At 41.0% G+C, this 22,639-nt stretch overlaps 1 protein-coding gene across 5 annotated transcripts in view; it reads right to left on the bottom strand.

The window, feature by feature from the left end:
• Positions 1-9,642: 9,642 nt before the first annotated feature.
• Positions 9,643-22,639, bottom strand: part of CEP112 (centrosomal protein 112) — a 282,423-nt gene continuing 269,426 nt past the window's right edge. For 4 of the 5 annotated variants that reach the window (XM_048491015.1, XM_048491020.1, XM_048491019.1 and 1 more), the window contains 3 exons: positions 14,576-14,677; positions 11,117-11,181; positions 9,643-10,092 (listed from right to left, as the gene is read on the bottom strand). In XM_048491015.1, coding sequence (XP_048346972.1) covers positions 10,089-10,092; positions 11,117-11,181; positions 14,576-14,677 — 171 coding nt within the window. In that variant the 3' untranslated portion in view covers positions 9,643-10,088. Of the gene's footprint in view, positions 10,093-11,112; positions 11,182-14,575; positions 14,678-22,639 lie in introns of those variants that run through there. The other variant, XM_048491017.1, reaches the window with a different exon arrangement.

The following is a 22,639-nucleotide window of genomic DNA, read 5'->3' as shown; positions in this document are numbered from 1 at the left end:
TTGGTCTTCTGAAGAGGCCTCTGCTTGCGAAATGCTGGTTGTTGGTACTGCTTATAATGAAAATACTGATGTCCCTGAAACAGTGGATGGGTTTTGTAAAATGCGTACAGTAGATGTAAAATGAGTACAGTTTCCAATATGAGTACAGTAGATGGAATGATCCCAAATGATTTCACTGTTTGGCAATTCTTTTTTATACCAGTCAGGAATCCATCCGTATTTGAGCCAAAGAGAGAGGTGTCCTTGAATGGGAGGTCCTAAACTTTCACTCTTGTTTCAATAGGCAAAGCTGTATTACATAGTCATACATGCCTTCTTAAAGACACTGCTGTACCCAAGGAACATGCCTCAGCTGCATGTTTCCTGGTGTTTATTCCTTGCTTTGATAAATGCATGGTGTCAGCATGGATCGAAGTAACATCAGCTTGAGTTCCCTTGGGAAGCAGACCGAAATGCAGAGAGCCTCTCCCACAAGTGGAGTTGATACCCTCCCATAATTGTCTGAAGGTTTGCAATTCTAAAACTGAGGGTGGCTAAAGAGTAAGCCTTCCTGCCCAATGTGTGAGTTCTGCAGCTCTCCCTGTCAGAAAGAATAGTGTTGTCCAGCTCACTGTTTAGGCTGGAGCTCTTTGGCAATGATGGATGAAGGTGGTGTCTGAGACAGCAAGAAGGCACAGGGCTCTATAAAGGTTTTTTACCTTGTGCAAATTGTCATAAATTTGCTGTAACTTGATGATACTTTACACACATAAATGACCTGGATCTGAAGGTAGGCATTTTCAGGTGCTTCCTTAGCACATAAGGATAATTTAAACCAGCATCCTCTTTCTGCCCCAGGGGTAGTACTAAACTGAATAATCTAATTAATGGAAAACAAGTGACCCCCCCTTCAAAGGACAGGTGGTGAAGATCTTGGCTTGGAGGACACAAAGCTGACATAGGTGTGCAAAGAACTGTAGGAAAACCTGTGCATGGTGAACAATACAGCAGACCACAGAATTTTTACTGTCTCTGGTAGTACATATAATCATGGAGGACTGATGAACGGATTAATTATAATAATGCCAATTAGCAGAGATGTATCCAGTAAAAGATGCCAAGGCAGCTGGCATTTGGCACAGGAAAAAATGTGTGCACAACCCTGAGGCTCCACGTTATTTGAAAGTGGGGAAACACAGTGTTGCACTTACCTGTGTAACTGTAGTTCACTGAGTGGATTTCTGTGCAGACATCAGGACTGTGTTTGTGCAGGTCAGCCATGGGAAGATTTACAAGCTTTCTGCCCTCCCTCTCCAACTCACCTTGGGAGGGAAGATTCCCACCCAGATGGCCACATGAAGGGAGGGGGAGGAGTGCTATTCCCTCATTTCTACCAACCCCATGGCTAGATAAAGAAACCTGGAAAAAACCAGTTGCAGTGCAAATAACAAATAGCAGTCCATGGCAGGCTAGGAGGGAGGGATGTGTGTCTGCACAGAAACCCACTTGATGAACTACAGTTACAAAGGTAAGTGCAGTGCTGTATTTCATCTTTGGGGACATTCTGTGCAGCCTCACATTGGGAAGCTAGCAAGCTCAAGGACCTTGGCAGTAGGCGTGAGGCTTTCTATTTGACAAAGCCTGAAGAACTGTGCTGTCCACTGCAGGGTCCCTGCGGCAGTCAACGTCCACTGAGTAATGTCGAATGAAGGACGTTGGTGAGGACCAGGTAGATGCCCTGTAAATGTCTCAAATGTCAATGTTTGATTCCCATACAGATACCACTTGATCTCTGGTGCAGTGAGCATGTGTGTCCAATGGGGAGGCAACCCACTTGGAGAGGGTTTGCATGGATACTTTCTGCCCTGTGTGTCGTCCTGTAAAACAAATGTCTTCATTTCTGCAGTGCTATGTAGGTAGAAAAGCAATGTCCTGTGCAGGTCTAGAATGTGCAGGAATTGCTTGGCTGGACAGGACAGCTTAGGGGAGAATACTGGCAACACAATGTCTTGACTCATATGGAATGCTGAAACCACCTTAGACAAATGTTCCAGGCTGGGGTACCACATCACCTTCTCCTGATGGAACTTAGGTGAAAGGTGATTTGCACCTGAGAGTCCTCAGTTCTCCCACTTTGATAACAGAGGTGATAGCCATGAGGAAGGCAGTCTGATAGGAAATGGGTGATAAGTCATAGAAGGCCATAGGTTCAAAGGGTCATCCCATTAACCCCATGAGAACCAGTGTAAGATTCCATTGGGGTGCAGGTTTCTTTACAGGTGGGTGCAAGCTCTGAAGTCCCTTGAGAAACCTCTTGCAAAGTGGGTGAGCAGAGGAAAAGAATTCAAGCCAAGATGGAATGCTGAAATAGCAGAAAGGTGCATTGTAATTGAGGAGATGGATAGTCTTTGAAGTGAAGGAGGTACTCTAAAATACAAGTCAAATGATTCAGGTGCAGCTCTTTTTCCCTGTGCCCACAAAATTCTCCCACTTTTAAGCATATGATGTCCAGGTAGACTCCTTTCTGGAGGCCAGGGGGACTGTTTTTACTTTATCAGGCCACTTGTGTACAGCTGAAGCAGCCAGGCTGTTAGGTGGAGTGCCCACATGTCATGGTGTAGCAGAAGACCTGCCCTGAGGAGGTTGGGACTGAAGGGAAGATGTAAACCACAGGATGTGGTTCAGAACAGAGAATCAAGGGAGTTTGCTCCAATGAAGGATGATGAGAATAACCCTGGTCTTGTTGGCTTGGGTTTTTGCCATAACTTGTTGAGTAGAGTAAATGGTGGGAATAGATACAGGAACTCCCTGCTCCAGTGAAACTGGAACATGTCCCCCAATGATGCACCACCCTTAAGCAGTATGCACTGCACTTGATGCTGCCTACAAAACATGTGGAGCATGAGTCGCCCTGCCTGTTGACATGACACCTAGCAGTCGTGTTGTCCATATGGAGCTGGGCATCTCTTCTGGCCAACATGTCTGAAAATGAAATGAGAACATTCCTTATTGTTCTGAGCTCGAGCAGATTATTGAGAAAGGAGTTCTCAGTGGCTGACCATAAACCCTGAGCACTCACACCCTCACAGTGGTCCCCCACCTGGACAGAAAGCCATCCATAACCACATGCATGGTAAAGTGGCGGACTCCCATTGGGACCCCCTGGAGCAGGTTCACTGGGTCAATCCCCAATCCAGGAACCTTAAAACACCCTTGGGATGGAAAATTTGTGCGATGGCTGGTCCCTGACAGGATCAAATGCCCTAACAAACTAATTTTGGATTGGCTTCATAAACAAACAGGTGTGGACCACCACGACCATAGTAGATGACATTAAGCCCAACAGCTTTTGGATGGGCAACAGTTTGGAATTGGTTACAATTAAACCTGCAGGCCATGGATCCAAAACCAGGCACCCTGGAGGCCGAGAGGAAAATCCGCTGACAGGCAGAATCATATCTTGCCCTGATAAAGTCTACACACTGGAATACACAGAGAGAGATGACTTCTCATGGTTAATCATGTGTCCCAGCCACTGTAGTGCTGAATTAGATGAGGCTACCAGGAGCCAGTCGTCTAAGTACTGAAATACCATATACCCAATCTCCGCCAAAGAGGCTACCATGACCACTACACACTTTCCTGGGGACCATGGCCAAACTGAAGGGTAGGAGAGTATACTCGTAATCCAAGTCACTACACGTCAATCTTAGGGACCTATGAGTGGATTTGTGCATGGAGATGAGAAAATATGCAGCTCTGAACTCAACTACAGTGAACCATGATCAAGGGGTTACTAGCGGCAGGCGATCTGTCAGGGATAACATGCAAACCTTGAAAATACACAAGTGCTTGTTAAGTATCCGCAAATCCAGAATGGGGTGTTTTCCTCTCAACTTTTTATCAATCAGGAAATAGCAGGAGAACAATCCTCATGTCCTTTGATCAGAGGGCACTTCCCTGATCACCCCCTTTATACAGCAGGGACTTTATGCAGCAGCAATGAAGATGGGTGAAGGGAAGCATACTGGGACTCAGAGAAAGGTGGCATCAAAGAAAATCCCAAACAGTAATCCAGTTTTATTATTTTCAAGACCCAAGTATCATCAGTTATGACTTCCCAAAATCATCTGAAGTAGAATCTCACCATTTTGAGTGTTCTATAATGCATTAACCATTTCCTGACTTCAACTCCACTCCCACTAAATAAAACCCATTAAAAACTTGTATTATAGCTGAAGAGATTTCCTTACCTTTCAGTGTTTAATAGTGGGCAAATTAAAGATACAATCATTCTAACTTGTTGAAGGCCTCCTAGGAGATTATATACTATTGAAACAGAGGGAAACCTTCTCAGGATAGGAAGGCAGTGTGAAAACGTTTCTTAAAACTAGGAAGTGAGACAATTCACACTTTGGGTGTGGTATCATCAGCTGGGCCTTCTGCAGAAAACAGGTGGTAAAAACTGTATCCACAAAACCATTTTATGTGCTTTAAAACAACAACAATAGTCCAAAGGGCATCAGAGATGTGACTGAATGAAAAATTGGGTAAATTTATGTACAGTTAATTATAATTTATTATATCTTCATCTTAATAGTTTTATCAAGGGAACATACCTTACAGTGCATAACACGGGGCTAATTAAAGATACATTTTTTCTAATCTGTTCAAGGTCTCACAGAAGATATCAATAAGACTTTAGCATTACTTGAAACTCTGCCAAAGTATAGATATGCTACCTGGGCTCTCATGTAAGCAGAGGCTCTCCATTCACCTCCACACACAAAAGGAATCACAAGTAGCAAGCTCCATATGTGAACTGAAGCTCTCACAAAGACTCAGAATATTGGAACACAGTTAATATAGTTCGAGTTCTTTTGAAATTATCCCCACACGCCATCGCCGCATTTTCATATTTTAATCTTTTTAAAAATCAAGAATTAAATCAGAGAGTCTTATAATTCTACAAAGAATTCTCGCATGAACAAAATGAATTAACTATATGGCGATATGTAGATTTCCACTTTTATCCTGCAAGCTATGCATTTCAGGGTCCAGTCCCCATTGCTATGGCATTGCTAGCCTTATTAATGGTTCTAAGGAGTGAGAGGAAGGGCACTGAACCCAGCCAGTTAGTCTCAGTTGAGACGTTTTCTGGAAGACTTTTGATCTCGTATTTTAGGGAAGAGGCATTCTACTTTTCCTCTCTGAACATAGAAGATGCAATAGGATTGACAATCACATTAAGAGGTGATTGTCTGGTTCCGGTCAGGATCCTTTGCCCAGTTCCAAGATTCATCCTTCTCTACAAGTGAATATATTTTAAATAGTAACGTTACCTTTTACTTATAAAAAGGATTCTAAAGGAAAAAATGAATTCCAATTACATATTCTCAGACAGGTGTAAACTGATCCATTTGTACCTAGTTTCTACTATTCTCTTTAAAAAGCCACAGGCTTTGGCTATATGCTGCTGTACTCTTTTTCTTGCTTCCTTTTTTCCTCCTCTGGGAGAGCTACTTAGAGACAGAGCAGGGGATCCCTTCCCTTCTGGAGCATTCTGGTGATCATTTTCCCGCTCAATTGGCCATGTGCTCCAAGGGGAGTTGCTCTCGTCCTGAGCCGCTGCAATGAGTCTCTATCAAGGAAGGATGAAATGAGAGCTCACAGCAGGGCAGGTGTGAGTGTGGAATGTGTGCCTGCACAGAAGACAACTTGATGAGCAACAGTTTTCATTGTCATTCTTCTGTGCAGTCCCACATTGGGAGACTGGCATGCTAACTTACCATCAGGTGGGGTGGGCCTCTCATTGGAAGAGAGATTGTAGCACTGCTGTCCTTACTGGGGTTTCCCTTTTCATGTTAGTCTCCACAGAATAATAAGAAGCAGACTTGTATACAAATATTAAAATGTTCTTAATAATGCAACTTAGGTGGCATTTGGCTATTTGAAAAATTTTCAGTTTATCACAGATTTCTAAATTATTTAAAATGGTTGTTACACAGCTTTGACTCACACTTGCACTCAGATTTACATGTGTATTCACCAACTTCCTCCCCCCCCCCGACTTCCCCAAACAGTAGGATCACTTCAGAGCTTTTGAAGTAAATCCACCTCAGATCTAGAGATGGGAATTCTTCTCCCACACAAAGTTTAAATTCCCCTCCTAGCTAGAGTTTGGTCCCTCCCTGACACCATCTCTCTCACTCAGCCAGCTCCCACTGTTCTACACACAGAGTTCAGGAGATGAACTAACTCTGCTTTTAGAACCTGGGCTAAGAATTCTTCTTTCCATAGAAGAGTATTCTCTTCTTTGGCTACAGTAGGGTCCTTTCTCCCCAAAATACTCTCTGCCCACGCCACATGTCTACACACAGATACTAAACATGCCCGAACCCTCTGGTTCCAAGAGTTCCAATCAATAAATCCCTCAGCAACTCTGACTCAGTTCCAAACTCCACCCACTCCAATCATGTCATTCACCCACAAAGGCTCTGAGAGGAATGAACCCTTCACAGTCAGGTTTTTCTGCCTCTGCATGCTCCCAGCTTTGAAGTGGCACTACAGAATGGAGTTTTATACACCATTTACCTTAGGTCTATCACAATCTCAGGCTGATTCTGCCTGGACCCAAAAACAGCGGTGTGAAAATGGTGTGAAAACAGTATAAACTTTTAAACACCATTTTAAACCCTTTTACACCGTTTTCACACTGTTTTCACACTGCTGTTTTTGGCCCATGCGGAATCAGCCACTGCCTTCCTGTTTATATGAAGAAGTAAACTTCCTCGTTTTTTAATTTCATTTATTTCATGAGACTTGTAAGACTTCAATAAATTGCTAACCGTTTTGTAACTAAATTAACGTATTTTTACTTGTATTTGTGTATGCGTATGAATAACAAAACAGCATCAAACATGTTATTCAAACAACAGAGAAATAGAAGAAAACCATAATCAACAATGATAAGAAAAAGAAGACATATAATGATTTACTTCTGGTTCAGCACATGGTAGTGGTAGTTGATTTCCTCCTTTTTTGTTGTCCCAAGTCCATGATTAGTGGGATGAGTTGTTGCAGCCTTACCAATGTGTTCAAGACATTGTCAAAAGTATTTTCCATCAGGATGTTTGTGGATACTAATACATTAGCTCTCATGAGGCATTACCACTTGGTACGGAGGCAGAAATATAACAGATAGGAAGGCAACACTTAGCTCCAGATGACACAAAGGGAATTACTTGCAGAACTAGCATCATTACACAGAGTTTATAAGCTAAGCATCAAATTATTCCAACTCGCACTGAACTTCTTAGAAAGACCACATCATTTTATTTCTATATAATAGTTAATACTGAACACTCAAATAACAGAACTATAAGAGAAGATGGAAAGATTACAAAGTAATGAACCAATTCTCAAATAAAAGTTGTCATTTCAGGCTCCCATTTTCTTTAACATTTAACAGCAGATTTTAGTGCAACATTTTATAGTCTGGTATTTGAGTACTACAGTACATCAGCTATGAAGGAATAAAGTGCAGGTATTATTTGCTACTTGCTCATTTAAAATGCATATAAATGAGTCCCCAAATCCAGTCTGACCACTGAGTCTGTGTAACCGAGAAGGATAAATAGCAATGAACACATCCTTAGCAAGAGACATGTGTATGTTGTACATGGATATCTACACTCATGTAGAAAATTGTGAAATGCTACCATCGATTTCCATCACAGCAACATTAAAGTTATGCATTTTAAATGGCTTGATCACCATCATGTTTAATAGCAAACTGGCTGGTGTTCTGTACAAATAGTCAAAACAGCAGAACTATATCACTAACAGATAATGATTTCTACTTCTCTCCGGGCATGCAGAAAAAGGAGATTTTGCAAACTGATGGAGAGACTCCCCTCCCCCATAGTTAGAAGAAGTCTAAATATGCTCCTGGAAACACAGAACATCAGCAACAGCTGAGAGTCAATGGAAAGAAAAAAATGGGAGATGAGAAGTTAGCTTGCTCAAACCTCTAAGACATGGGTCTGCAACCTGCGGCTCTCCAGATGTTCAGGAACTACAATTCCCATCAGCCCTTGCCAGCATGGCCAATTGGCCAAACTGACAGGGGCTGATGGGAATTGTAGTTCCTGAACATCTGGAGAGCCGCAGGTTGCAGACCCCTGCTCTAAGAGAATCCTGGAAGGGAAAACCTTAGGTGGTGAGTTTTATTACTATTTTATTATCTTATTAATTATTCCTCCCTCCCATAGACCCCCAGATTGTTACTGCTTGATGGTCCTACAGGACAACCAAAAGGGACACCAACAGATAAGGTAGGAATTTTGTCACATGTTTAGGAATCTTCCCCCAGTTTGCTGAAAAATGTTGGTTTTAACATTTTTTAATGTTTAACATTTAACACACACCAGTGAGAACAGAGCATTCATAATGCTCCCCTCCCTCCAAAGGAATATTGAATGTCAGCTACAGAGAATAGCTACATTCCAGTCCAGATTTTGGGGAGTTTTGACTCTCAAAAACTCACCCCCCCCCAAGGTATTCTATTGAGGGAGATTAGGGTCTGCAGACACATTCCATGAGCAATCTATTCTCCATCCCTAGTTCCCCCCTCTATTCCAGTCTGGCTTGATGTAAGCTTCTAAGTAATCCAACCACCTTTGGAAGCTAAGAATGTTCCGGCAGGGAAATTAATTAACAAATATAGGAAAAGCTCTTCCTCCATTCATAATTACTTGCATCCACCCCAGGATTCTTTGAGCCATAAAGGCAACAAAGTTCCCAGCATTTTATAATCTATTGCAATGGAGGAGGAAATCACAGTTGGAGGAACAGATGACGTCTGCATTCCTCAGCAGCATCCCTCCCCCATTTGTTCATATAGCACAGAAGAAATACAAGTAGCTTCTCCTGTTGCATCACAGTGCTGAAGATTTAGAGTAGAAGTTTCCTACTCACCTAGCCCAAAATCTCAACAGTCACAACTACAGCAACATTTCCAGGATTGATGAGGTTTAGGTCTCAGTCGAACAGGAAGCAACTAATTCTGCCTTCAAGCTCAGCAGCATTATGCTATTGTGTTATTTATAGCCTCAATGTACCCCGCCATAGAAGTTCATGCAGTCCCCCAACTTGTTTCTGTTTACTGTTCTCTCCTTATTAGAACACTTCTTAGGCATGTGCCTAATATAAAGCATGGAGGCAATCCTTTCTAAAGCTATGTCCTTTTTCTACACCTGGTTTCCCCAAACCAGCAACAACCTGACATTAACGTTACGGAAAGGGATGAAAAGCCACTCCAGGTTTATACAACTCACAGGTCATTTTTCACCAATAGGAAGTCTCATCTCCAGGGTCTTCAGATCAAAGAAAAAGCTTCATCGATTAGAATATACCTGTGACTCAGCGATGTTTTGTAAAGGCACATTGTCCAGAAACTTTATTTACCAGACTTAGTATCCTTTGCAACAGAACTCAGTCTTCAACCAAGCTTCAAAAATAATGGTCAGGACCAATGAGATTTTTCATAAACCCAAAAGTGTTTCTTTCTGAATACCCCATGCTAAGAGTGTTCCCCAGCAGGAAAAGGACTTTTACAGTAAATGGCATTTGTTGATGCTGAAAATACCATGGAAACAAAAATGTACAAAAATATTTTAATAATATGTTATGTGAACATGAAAACAATGTAGGATATATTTCAAAATGTTTTGGATAATATAACAATAATGGTTATTATAAGGACGTGATTATTGTTTTAGCATGCATAAAAGTGAACAAACGGCATCAGGAAGCCAGCAACGAAAGCAACATGAGCAAGCAAAAAGAACTTTGTCAGTAACTATATTGGCATACATAAATACTGAATATATCAAAAGGATAAAAATTTGTAAATATAAATGATAAAATAACTCAAATAATTAACTTAAAATTCTGTTATGAATGGGGGATGTGCTTTTGTATTCTTAATTACATTGCCTGCTATTACAAAACAGTCCCTGATCTCTCAGATTAGCTCACAAGATCAACGTCTTCAAACCTGCTGAAAGAAGCCCATCAGACTCAGACAAATCAGCTGGCTCCAGTGGTTACCTAAAAAAAAAAATGTTTTCATAGTTTATCTTGCATCCTGGTAACGCTTGAGCATTTGAAGGCCTCCTCCTTCCCACAGTCCATGAAGAAATACACCTACTATTCCCACAGAGTTTTTTTTTCATTATGCAAGCTTAGTGGTGTCCAGGTATGGACGTCAGTGAATCTGCTCTGGTTTTCCATACATGGAAGAAACTCCTGAGATAATATGTGTGGACAAACCAGAACTCTGTGGTGTGATATTCCCACTGCTATCAGGTCTGCAAACTCATTTTCAAACTTTGTTTTATTCAGTCACACCCTAAGTCCCCAGTGTTCCAGAGACCAAATCTTACACATGTTAACTATTGTCACCATCAGCTTAATTTGCATGTTACGGAAGACAACAAAGCAGTATGTTGAGAAGATCTGCTCTGTTCTTGTCCTTATACACACCTTTCACAAAGTTTCAATTAAAACAGTATTTACATATCCTGTTGGCCTGAAGAAATGTTGAGCAATTGGTGAGTTGCTATCAGTGCAAAAACCCTCAGTGGCACTACTTGGAAGGTCTCTTTTACTCAATCCCCTCTGTGAATCATACTTTTCCAAGGACACTCAGCAACCTTTCATTGCTGTTGTAACATGTGTGGACATATATTCATGAAGGTGTAAATGTCTAAGTAAAGCTCAAGTGGTTGAAGATCCGGTGCTTTGAAGATACAATCTGCAATATTACAAATTGCATCATCCTTCTTTATCTTGAAAGGTGGCGGCACTACTACGTAACCTCAGCTGTGTGTTGAGCCACCATCTCATCACAAATGCCGAGGCAAATCTCAGGTTTGCAGTGCTCTTGTGAGTTCTCTAATCTGGTTCTCATAGTACTAGCTAAATGCTAAGGTTAGGGGAGGAGGATAGCTACTCAAAAATAGTCTGCTCTCCTGAGAAGGAAGCCACATTTAAACTGCTCTCACCTTGGAGCTACTTTTATGACATTTTACAACTTCCAATTACAATCTGAGTTGCAGGTGTCATGCTTTACCTTCTGGTACGATACGCGTTCAGTTCCTCTTGGAGAATGGATGCCCTTTTCTGTAGAAATGTGACCTGGAAAATACAAAGGAAATACAAAACAGCAAACCAGTGTTGAATGAGAGAGGTATTTATTTATGATTTAATATATTAGTGCTTTTACCTATTGGAAATTAATATTGATAGGCCGATGTCATTGCCTGTGACACTGTGAATGAAAGTGACAGGAGAAGCTGTCTCTCCCCCAGTGAATCATATAGACTGGAAATAGCCTCCTTGGACCAACCACAAACACTGCCTTATTGTATGCAACATCTTGAAAATATTGAAGTATTTCAGTACTTCTTAAAACGTAACCCTGAAAAGATGTTCACAGCACACTTGGTGATTTAGTAACTAAGCATGGGTCTGATTTTCTGTCAGTGCTGACACTGACAGACATAAACTCCTGGAAAAAAAGTAACCAGAATGTTCTTGCTGTAGGTAAATTCTATGCATTCTATACCAGTGCACTGGTGCCACGCTAGGACAACGCACAAAGAATACACTGAAAGTCTCGGAAGGGTGGGGGAAGGGAGGAGTAGGCCAACATATTTTAAACATAAGCAGAGCTTTGTTTGAGAAGTGAATGTTTCCTATTTGTTCATTGTCAGTGCTGTTCTGTTGGTACTTTTACCCAGCCAAGCCTTCTCATTCCTCTGGAACAATCAATAACCCTGACAGGTGCAAGGATTCCACTGCTCTCTGCGTCTGATGTTTTTTGAAGTAGGAATTTTAACAATTTTCAAAGAAAAGGACACCTGTGCTTCAGAAGAGAGCCCTGCTTACTGAACAGTCTGTGGCTGGCTACTGTATTTCACAGCACGGGCAGCTGCCACCTATGCTTCTCTGAGTTAACACCCACTTTTAGAAGTCTTCAGTGACTTCTGCTCCTTTGAAATGTTACATACGCTCACAGCAGCCCTGCAGGTGGAACTCAGATTTCATTTTTTTAAAAACCCACTTAATTCAAAAGGTCGGATTTTTTTCCCAGTTGTCATCTCTAGAATGTGTCATATTATGCATAATGATCAAGTAAGCCACACTTCTCATTAACAAAACGTAGGTTTTCTGTATATATCCTTAACACTTTGATTTGTTTCTGGGAGGACCTTACGGAGTCTCAGAGGAGCTTACAAACTCCTTTCCCTTCCTCTCCCCACAACAGGCACCTTGTGAGGCAGGTGGGGCTGAGAGAGTTCTGAGAGAACTATGAATGGTTCAAAGCCACCCAGCAGGCTTCATGGGGAGGAGAGGGGAATCAAAGCTAGTTCTCCAAATTAGAGTCCACTTCTCTTAACCATTATATCATGCTGGCTATCTGTAAGAGCACCATAGTATTTCAAGTTACTCCAAGTATATCGCAAAAGACTCCTGCTTAAGAGGCATCAGTATAATAGAAACTCCACTGAATTGTATTCTGGGGACCTGTACCTTTTCTGGTCTAATATTCTACAATCCCAGTGTTCTACCTGAATTCCCACAAAGAAGCCACAGGGTAAAACCATTTTCCTGTGCTGCAGAAAGGAATGTATGATTTTTTTTATGTGCTCTCATACAGCAGAGGCTGCCAACATTTGAAAGTTTTACCTAGGTGTTCAGTTAGTTAATGATTAGAGGACAGCCACCATGGTCAAATTACAGGGAATCTACTTTTTTATTTAGATGTCTGCACTTTGCTTTTCTTCCCACTGGGGGACCAAAGTAACTTACAACACTGCTTCCCCTTCTTTATTTTATCTTCACAACAACATGTGCATCTGTCTGCCAACACCACCTTGGATGATGAAAAGGCAAAGGAAGTCAGCCTGAGCCCTTGGATGCCACAGGAAGTCTCACTAGACAAAGCAGAGACTCTCTCAGGTTCAAAGAGGGAGTCTCAGGCTGAAGTCAGTATGCCACACTCTCAAGCGGATTCCACATGGGCCAAAAACAGCGATGTGAAAGTGATTTGAAAATGGTGCAAACCCTTTTACTGCATTTTAAACCCTTTTACACCATTCGCACACTGCTGGTTTTGGCCCATGCGGAATCTGCTTATGTCTCACACCACAGGATCTGAAGCTGAAATAAATGTGCTATAGTCACCTGCCTCACCCTAGGGGTCACCTGAACCCTTGGAACGCTGGAGAAGGTGGGCCTGGAGGAAGGCCCAGGAATGATACCACAGCACACAATTGGCAGCCCAGCACCAGTTAACCTCAGCCTGTGAGCTTGAATCAGCACAGTATCAGGGCTGACAGCCACCTACACTGCTTAAATATTGGTGAGTAGCACCTATGCTTGGAAGATTCAGCAGGTTAAGGAGTTGCACCCTGTTGCTCATCAGGGTTTTCCTGATAAAAGAAGTCAGAAAAGGGCGAATGAGCATTGATGCAACCTCTCCACCGGTGGCCTGTGCCCTAGATTGCAATGTGTTTGACCATGGGCTGGACCTGGACTCTGCTTATTGGATTCACCCCTGACATTAGACTGTGGCCTAGTTTGTGTTCTTTGGACTTGCGCCTCTAGTTTGATACTTGACTTTGGGATTGCTGTGCTTTGACTGTGGGGAGTGTTTGGACTACCCCTACTACCTCTAGCTGCAAGTGCCTGCCTGAACCAGGACACAGAAATCCTGTGAGGTAGATTAGTTGAGAGTATGTGACTGGCCCAAGGTTACCCAGCAAGCTTCCGCAGTAGAGTGGAGATTTAAACCTGGGTCTCCCAAACACTCCAGTCATTGAACCGTACTGGCACCAGGAGTACAGCTGTGAAACAGTGATAATGTTCTAATATCAGCTGTTCTATCAAAACGAGGCTGGAACTCTACTGAGTAGAAAGCAGACTGGGGCTAGATTCTATGATTCCCTTCCACCAAATCTTCTTCAACATAGAAAGGTTCTCCCTCAGAAGAATCGTGTCTCCACCAGAAAAAGCCATTTTTCATTACTGGAAGTATTTCTTCCTTAAGAAGCAGTGGTGTAGTGGCTAAGAGCCGGTGCACTCTGATCTGGAGGAACCGGGTTTGATTCCCAGCTCTGCCACTTGAGTTGTGGAGGCTTATCTGGGGAATTCAGATTAGCCTGTGCATTCCCACACACGCCAGCTGGGTGACCTTGGGCTAGTCACAGCTTTTCGGAGCTCTCGCAGCCTCACCCATCTCACAGGGTGTTTGTTGTGAGGGGGGAAGGGCAAGGAGATTGTAAGCCCCTTTGAGTCTCCTATAGGAGAGAAACGGGGGATATAAATCCAAACTCTTCTACTCTTCTTCTTAAAGGAAAAAATTACCAGAAGAGAAATCACAGGATCCATCTTTAGGTCTGTGGACAGTGTTAGTACTGGACATCAGCAAGCCTTTACATTTATGATCAATCAGTTGAACAACCAAGTTCATAGACAGGAAGTAACAGTTTTAGCCTTACAAAAAACACAGATGCCAAGATGTTACCTGAGATTTTAATGAAATAATTGTGTCTTCAAGCTCTTGTCTCAAAGATGCCGGCATCAGCCCTTTAAGCTTAGCTTCATATTCTTGCCTTATAGAAGTCATCTGAAACCAAAGCAAGTGAGAACTGACATAGCATGGGATGATCTAGTCGAGGTTATCTGAGGTTAGGCATAACCTACCCTTCCCAGTTTGTACTTTAGGATCAAGGAATTTACGTGCAGGGGACCACATGGAACACTGAAAAATAGTTATGTTGTATTGGACGAACCAAAAAATTTCCTTAGGTAGTTTTTACTTCTGATTATAGTTTGAGATAACGGGAACGTTTTCAAAATGTGAAATGATGGTCTGCAGAACTGTGTCAAAAATGCTGACATTAAATTTGTGCATGTGTGGTGCCTTCTCTTTCTTCTCTCTCCAAACAAAGATGGCCACATGAACATATTATTGTAGGAATAGTTCGTGTACAGTCAGTTCCTGCTCCCACCCACTCTCCCCCTATTAAGTCACTCAGTACTGAATCCATTCTTTTTGCCAGGCTAGCCCACATTGTTTTTTGTCCCATACTTCTTAAGAGCAGAGAAAAAGAACTAGCTTTCTATTGAAATGTATTCCCCCTTTTAAAAAGACAGAAGAGATATAAGAATGATCTTATTGTGTGTGTTGTTTTGCCCTCTGCTGCAGTCTTTCATTTGCATCTTAAATATTACGGGAATTCTTTCCGGGGTCATTCAGCTGAGTAACAAAACTAGCAAATGCAATTACGAGAAATATACAAGTGCTATAGAGAAGTTTCCATTTTTTTTAATTTTACCCCCCCCCCCCCCCGCCAAACATTCCTTGTGCCTTATTCGTGGCTCATTTTCCAATCGTATAGCTAAGCCAAAGATCTGACCTATCCCCCATCCCACCTCAATGTCTTCAAAATATACAATTGGCTAAAAGCAAGGTCTATCTCTTGTGAAAGATTACTTTTTTCCGCAGTAACTGGTTGACATAGAGAGGGATTTCTTTCATTGACTTGAAAAATATACAGGAATCAACATTCCATGAGATGATAAATCCTTTCATACTTCATTTTAAAAAATTCTTGGACATTTTTGAGCATCTGTAGCCTTTTTTTTTAAATACAGAGGCAAAGATAAACTCTGTGAAATCCAAAGCAATCAAAATTAAAACTATGCCTCCTACTGGTACAACTGTACCTGATGAAGCAACAGGCTATATCTGACCTATATACAGTGGAACCTCGGTTTTCATCGGTTTCGGTTTTCATCTATTTTTTTCAGTGAAAAATTAGTCTTGGGTTTTCATCGGTTTGCAGTAAGGTGCTGGGGTTTGTGGAGAAAAATCACCCGGACAAAGCTGTTGCCGGCCGTGGCTGCAACTTGTTTAATGCCAATGTCTTGCCCCATTTCAGGCAAATCTTAAAGAGGTGTCAGAAACAGACCTCTTGGGACAGCTTTCGGGTGTGACATTGGTCCACGGCTCTGAAGGTGGTCCTAGTGTTATTGTTTGTTACTGTTTTCAGCACTATGTTTATTCACCAAAAATTTTTGGTATGTTTTTTGAAGTGCCTAGAACGGATTAATTGGATTTACATTGATTCCTATGGAAAAGTTTGCCTCGGTTTTCATCGATTTTTTTCGGACGGATTACCAACAAAAACCACGGTGCCACTGTATTTGGTTTTTGTCTTTCCCACATAATGCTGTAGTGCTGCCATATGCAGCAACGTGTCCTTTAGAGGTTTATTTCTAGAGGAGGAGAAACACTTTGGTTTGCAAGCTGGGGCCCCCAGGCTTCTGCCCTCAGTGGCTGAAATGATCTATAGGAATACTGGGAAAGAGCTCTCAAATGACAAGTCTTTCAGCAGTGCAAAAATTAAAAATAAAAGATACTCGGAGCAATTGTTGCAGGACAGAATTCAGAACAATGGAAAAGCAGAATATTTTATTTGGCTTTAGGAGTCTATGTCCAATGAAGGACACTGTTGAAAACTTCCTGTCTCCTATTTTTCCAGACCAGGGGCTCTGTACTTCTAGGTAACCAGCTCTCCTGGCTTTTCACATTTTTAGTAAGTTCCTGATCAAATCAAAGCTTCTTTGGAAAGATTTAAAGAGAATTCATCTACCAATTTTTTTTGACTGGGACCACTGTTCTTGCAAGATCGCCTCTCTTAATATGTCCCCCAAAGAGCATTATGCTCTGCCAACAACCATCTACGGGTGATATTTGACCTGAAAAGGTCTGCTGTCCTCAACTAGAATAGAGCCTTCTCAGCTCATGCCCCAGCCTGGTGGAATGCCAGATTCATCTCAATTCCACGGGGCCCATAAGATGGAGCTGTTCTGCCAGGCTATAATTGAGGGCAGCAGTGGGGTATGATCCATCTTGGCTGGCCTTCCTCCCCCACCCCTGTCTGTCCTTTGCTTGATTCTGTGGGGCTGAGGGGAATATTTAAAATTTACATTGTCAAACGCTTTGTTGGATTTTTAGGTGTCACATTGAATTGTGTAACTTTCATTGAATGATGTAGGAAGCTGCTCTAAGTCTGCTGTGTCAGGAAGAGCAGGATAAAAATATGATAAATAAGTAAACAAACAACTGCTGATTAGAATTATATATGCAGTGGGCTTTTCAATGCCAGGTTTAGGGAAAGTTTTCTAATAGTTTAAGAAAAAATATTTTCTAATTATCTTTATATTATCTTTAAATTTACTATTGCAAGAATGGGAATATTGTTTTGAACTGTGGGCTGTAATGCCAGGTTCAGCCTTTTCACTTACATTCTCCTTACCATATCTTTAAAATATGCATATAAATGAACTTTCATAATTACTGAATTTTAAAAATGTGTCTTTGAATTAATGTGCATCTTTATATAATTATGTCAATTTGATTTATATCAATGTACATAGATTAACATTTTGTGTGATTTTTCTATTTTGTTTACCTTTATTTTTTGTTACCTCCTAGTCCTAAAGAAGAACAGATGACAGGGCAAAGAGGACATTTCCCTTGCTTTCACTACCCCTTTCCATCTTGTATCCCATACCGGATTCAGCTAAGAAATCCTGCTTGAAAAATTAGCTGGATCAGGAACCATGAACCTCAATCAGATACATGCGTTAAGTATACACCTGAATTCAGATGTTGCCTTTCCTTGCATCATTTTCAATAGAATGTGCACTGATATGAACTTTCAAGTGCATATCCATGTCCACTGTGAAAAAGTGCATATCTATGTCCACTGTGAAATTTGAGTTCCAAGAACATATGTAATTCCACCTCTCAATATAATGAATCTAATAAAAATGGATCTCTCAGTATAATAGGCAAGGAACCCATTTGATCTCTGAGACAAGTTCCAACTTCCCAAAGACCAAAAGGGTAGTTTCATTCATTTTAAAGGATACTAGGGTATGAACTGGGCTCAAAGAGTTGTTGAAGACACATATTCCTTGTAGGCAATTTTCCCTCCTGTGGGCACACTCTGTGCCAGAAGACACTCTTTGACACCTAAATCTGATGAACAAGGCATCATCCTTATGCATTGCCCTCTGCTGCTACACAAGCTGAACGAGAGCGGTGCACATGTGCTGCCTTTGATCCCTAGTCTTTTGGGAAGTTGCTAAAATAGGGATTACCTATGCAGCTTGAGGATCTCTCTTATCTATAAGGGCTCCTCCTGTGCTCCTTTCCATTCTTTGGTGCCTACATTTTTTGGTGCTCCTTTCCATTCTTTGGTGCACCTGGGACTCTGGTATTAACAGCATGAGACTGATTCTCACAAGAACAGTGCAATATCCTACTCTTTGAGATTATGTTGTGCAAATACTTCACAGGTCACAGTTTTATGCTACTTAATAGCAAGGTCTATCACAATTCATAGGATAAAGGCCCATGAGACACACATTTTATTCTCAATGCAGGGCATTTTCCCCATCAATTCACTGCACTTTAAATGGGCTAAGATGGAAGTTGGCTTAACCCAGCTATGGAGAAGATGCATGAAACATTTGAAAAATTTGATAATACAATCGGGACACTCCAGATATGCAAACTGCAATCCCCATTCCCACTGCATTGATTAGGAAAACAGACTCTGGTAGATTTAATACACATTCCTGTTTGAAGAGCGGGAAATGGATAAAACTGACAGACTAAACAAAATATTTGAGCATTACTGCAGCATGAAGTGGAATGATACAGTACAGCAGAAATGAATTTCGAAAACTGAAAAGGGTCAACACATTCTGTCTGATAATTAACCCATACTCTCTTTAACACACAACAGTGTGGCACTCTCCAAAAGGCACAATTTTGACTACAGGTGTTATAAACCATACAAATTATAAGCTCCATATATTATTAGCCAGGTGTGTGGTACAGCATCAAAGATGCTATTGCATTATTTCAAGCAGGGAATCAACGTATATATCTGCCAGGGAGATCTATTTCAGCAGTCCTTAAGCACCATTGCTTGTAAGAGGCATCAATTTGCACAAGATTTACTGAAAATCAGGTCTCACTGAAGAGAGCTAAAATCTGCATAAAACAAGCCACAAGTTAATTTTAGCATCTACATTGAATGATATGAAAAACACCATTAAGGGAGAGCAATGGAAATGGCACTATGAAAACATCCCACTGCAGAATTTTAGCCATCCTATGCTGAGAGGTTTTTGCCATGTTCAAGAATAGCCTTGGAAGAGCCATGTCATGTTGCCTCCCTTCCATGCTGTTCACATTAAATAAATAGGATAACTTGAGTCACAGTGCTGTTCCCTGTAAATGGGTAGAGTTGCAGCAGCTGCATCGCTCCTTTGCCAGCTCAATGAAGAAACACTGAATACTGTATTGAACAGTAATTTGGCAGTTCACTTCAAAGAGAAAATGAAACTTTGGAAGATTGTTTACCAGTTTGTTTGAGGTAGTCAAAGCAAAACAAATACCATTTTAAGTTGAAGCTTCTTTCTGCTTTCATTACCAAGTAAACATACCCATTGCCTACAGAACTATTATCAAATTTGTGAATGCTATTCAGTAATTCATTAGTACAGTGTAGAGATACTCTTTACATTTAATTAGTTCCTCAGAGCATGCCAGACACAGTACACTCTTGTCTGGAATGTTAACAGGACAAATTAGAGCCAACCAAACTTTTGGAAGAAGTAAATTCTACAGACATCCACAAGACAATACTGTTTCAGGATACGAGATGGGCTGGTGAATGCGCTCTCTCACATCAAAAGTTACCCATACATAGAAAGAATGTATTCCAATCAGAAGAGTTCTAGACTAGGTTTCTCCAAACACACTGGCTATCTGTGTGCAAAGGCCTTTTGACTTGGGGAGAATGGTGACATGAAATCCCTCACCTACATTGCAAAGTGGTACAAATCCAGTGAGGATTGTATTATGTGTTTTTTCTGACATTTTGAATTAATTTTCACTTGGGTAAAGAAAGGGGTGGTGGGAGAGACAGTTTATTAAAAGGTAAGGTCTGAACAAGACACTACATTTGCCATGTGACGACTACAGGGAGCCTACTGGGACCATGATCCAGGGGGAGAGGGGCTTCAGCTCCCCCCCCCATGCCACTTGCAAGCAGGAATTCACAATTTACCCTGCTGAGGGCTGCATGTGTCCTGATGGACTACACATGTATCCCCCAACTGAGCAAACAGAACTCCTAGGGCCATCTTGGATTAGGAAGATAGGACAGCAGGAAATGCTGAAACCTTGGGGCTCATGCCTCAGAAATAGGTTCCTATGGAGAACTCACAGTTGCCATATGATTTCAAGTCTCCCTGTGGTGGTCACATGGCAAACATAACATCTGGTTAAAACTAAATAGCATCACTTACCCCGTATACTACCAGAGAACACAGCATGTTTTTTCTGAAGTTCTGAATTATATCTAGTATATTAACACATAATCCCTTCTATTATTCCATACTTGACCACCTGAGAGTCCCTTATGCTTTCAAAAGAAGAAATGGCATCATATTCCTAGGACTGCATCGCTTCTGGTAATAGAAAGCTGAAGAGCAGTACAACTCTATAACCTCACAAAATTCCAGATTTTCAAGATTTAAAATTAATTTTGTACTGAGCTGCTTGCTTAAGAATACCAGCTAAAAACTAAAGTTCTCTATTAATTCCTCCAGAATGTAAAACTTTCATATGCAGTCTTTCAAGAATAATAACAGTTTCTTAATAGTTTTACTAAAACAAATGGAAATTGGTAAGAACAGAATTTGTGATCTGCGCCCCAATGTATAAATGGAGGATGTAGTTTAAAACAAATTAAAGCGTATTAATGGCATGTTCTTTGGAACTCTCTTCATGTCCATAACATACCATGCTAATTACATTTATGTTACAACATGTTTTATATCTACTAGTATGTTTTGCCATTTGGAGGATAAATCAACATGTTAAGAACTTCTTTTACTTGAAAACAGAAATGAATTATAACATCCAGCTTTTTTGCAAATTCTGTACAATATATCTCACTGTCAAAAATGGCATGAATTAAGACCTATTTAAAGTACCAATGAATGTCTTTCAGTGGAAAAAAGCCTCACCAAATATAATATTGCACATGATGTAATAAAAATATAGAAACACAAAGAGATTAAAACAGGGAATTTCAATTAACACTTGAAGCCATAATAAGTGATGTAAATCTTTTCCATGCCAGTGAAAGAAAAAGATTTCAAGTTGACTTGAGGACACAAAATGAAATCATTGTGAGCAAATTAATCATATGGCATCACTTTCATGCAAAGAAAGAAGAGACAGCATCACGAGAATCCACAAAATATATTTTCTCTTCAACTAGTCACCCTCCAACAGACATATGGATGAATAGTCTAGAGAAACGTAGTTTTGCTTGTCTCCAGTTCTCACTAAAGTTATGCTGGAGAAGTAATTGTAGTTGATTTGAGGAAGAGGAAAGCTAGGGCTTGAACCTGCCACAAACAGTAAGAATGTATATAGCAGTTCTTGAAAGTTGCTTAACTCGAGTCACTTACATATATTGTATCAACAGTGCTTGTAAAAATGCTGTCTAAAGGAAGATAATAATAACAGCAACAACATTAATGATGATAATAGCATTTACATGGTGTTTCAAAAAGTTTGCAGTACTTTCCAATACTTTGCTGTAATCCTCAAGGGTTGATGGATTGAATAAAGGCCAAAACAGCTGAGACACTGGGAGATCCATGAACAAATCTTTTGAAAATACTTTATTGAAGGAACCTCGCAGTTGTGTGGGATAGTGGTTTGAAATGAAGCCATGGCAGAGATAGACAGGGTTTCATCTATCAAAGGACTCTTCACACTGTTATGAATTCTGGCATCCTTTCTGGTCCTGTTTTTTCCCTTCTTCCAAGGGGAAGAACACATGGGGAAGGCTAGTTTCAGTTGGAAAAGGGATACAGAAGAAAGAGTACACTTTCTTTCCCTTCTTTGCATTGCGTCCCTGATCCAAACTGGGGTCCTGGGTGGCTACTGTTTTCCTTTAGAAACCCTTGCAAAATCTCTCAGTTCCATGTCTGGTTGAGTACTAGGTCCACTAGTGAATTCAGGACAGAAGTTAGGTGAGATTTGGATGTGGAATTTCTTGAGTCACAGCTCTGTTGATTATTTAACACTCCATCATTAGATGGGAAGGACTGAAGATAAAGTTGAGTGATAGTAACTTGACTAAGTCACCTTGCATGACCCTGACTGAGAAGAAAATGGAACCACAGAACTTCCAACTCAGCTTTTAGGAATCACTATAAACCAGACAGGTCATCCTTTGATTTTGTATTTGGATATGGTTACCAATGATCAGGGACAAACACTCTGCAGAGGCGGTTTCCCTTATCACTTCATGAGCCCCAGATGAGGAAAACCTGAAATTCTGTATCAACTACAGAATACAATCAGGGAAGTAGGGCTGCCTCCCTATGCAAGTCCATATGAGGCAAGTATGGTAAACAATTGTGCTGATTACTTTTTCATTTTTTCTTCTGCATGTGCTTAAAATACTAAGTGGTAGTT

Source organism: Sphaerodactylus townsendi, linkage group LG03 (assembly GCF_021028975.2).
Source record: "Sphaerodactylus townsendi isolate TG3544 linkage group LG03, MPM_Stown_v2.3, whole genome shotgun sequence".
Classification (NCBI taxonomy): Eukaryota; Metazoa; Chordata; class Lepidosauria; order Squamata; family Sphaerodactylidae; genus Sphaerodactylus; species Sphaerodactylus townsendi.
Note: the sequence above shows the minus strand (reverse complement) of the source record. Positions and strands in the feature narration are given on the sequence as shown.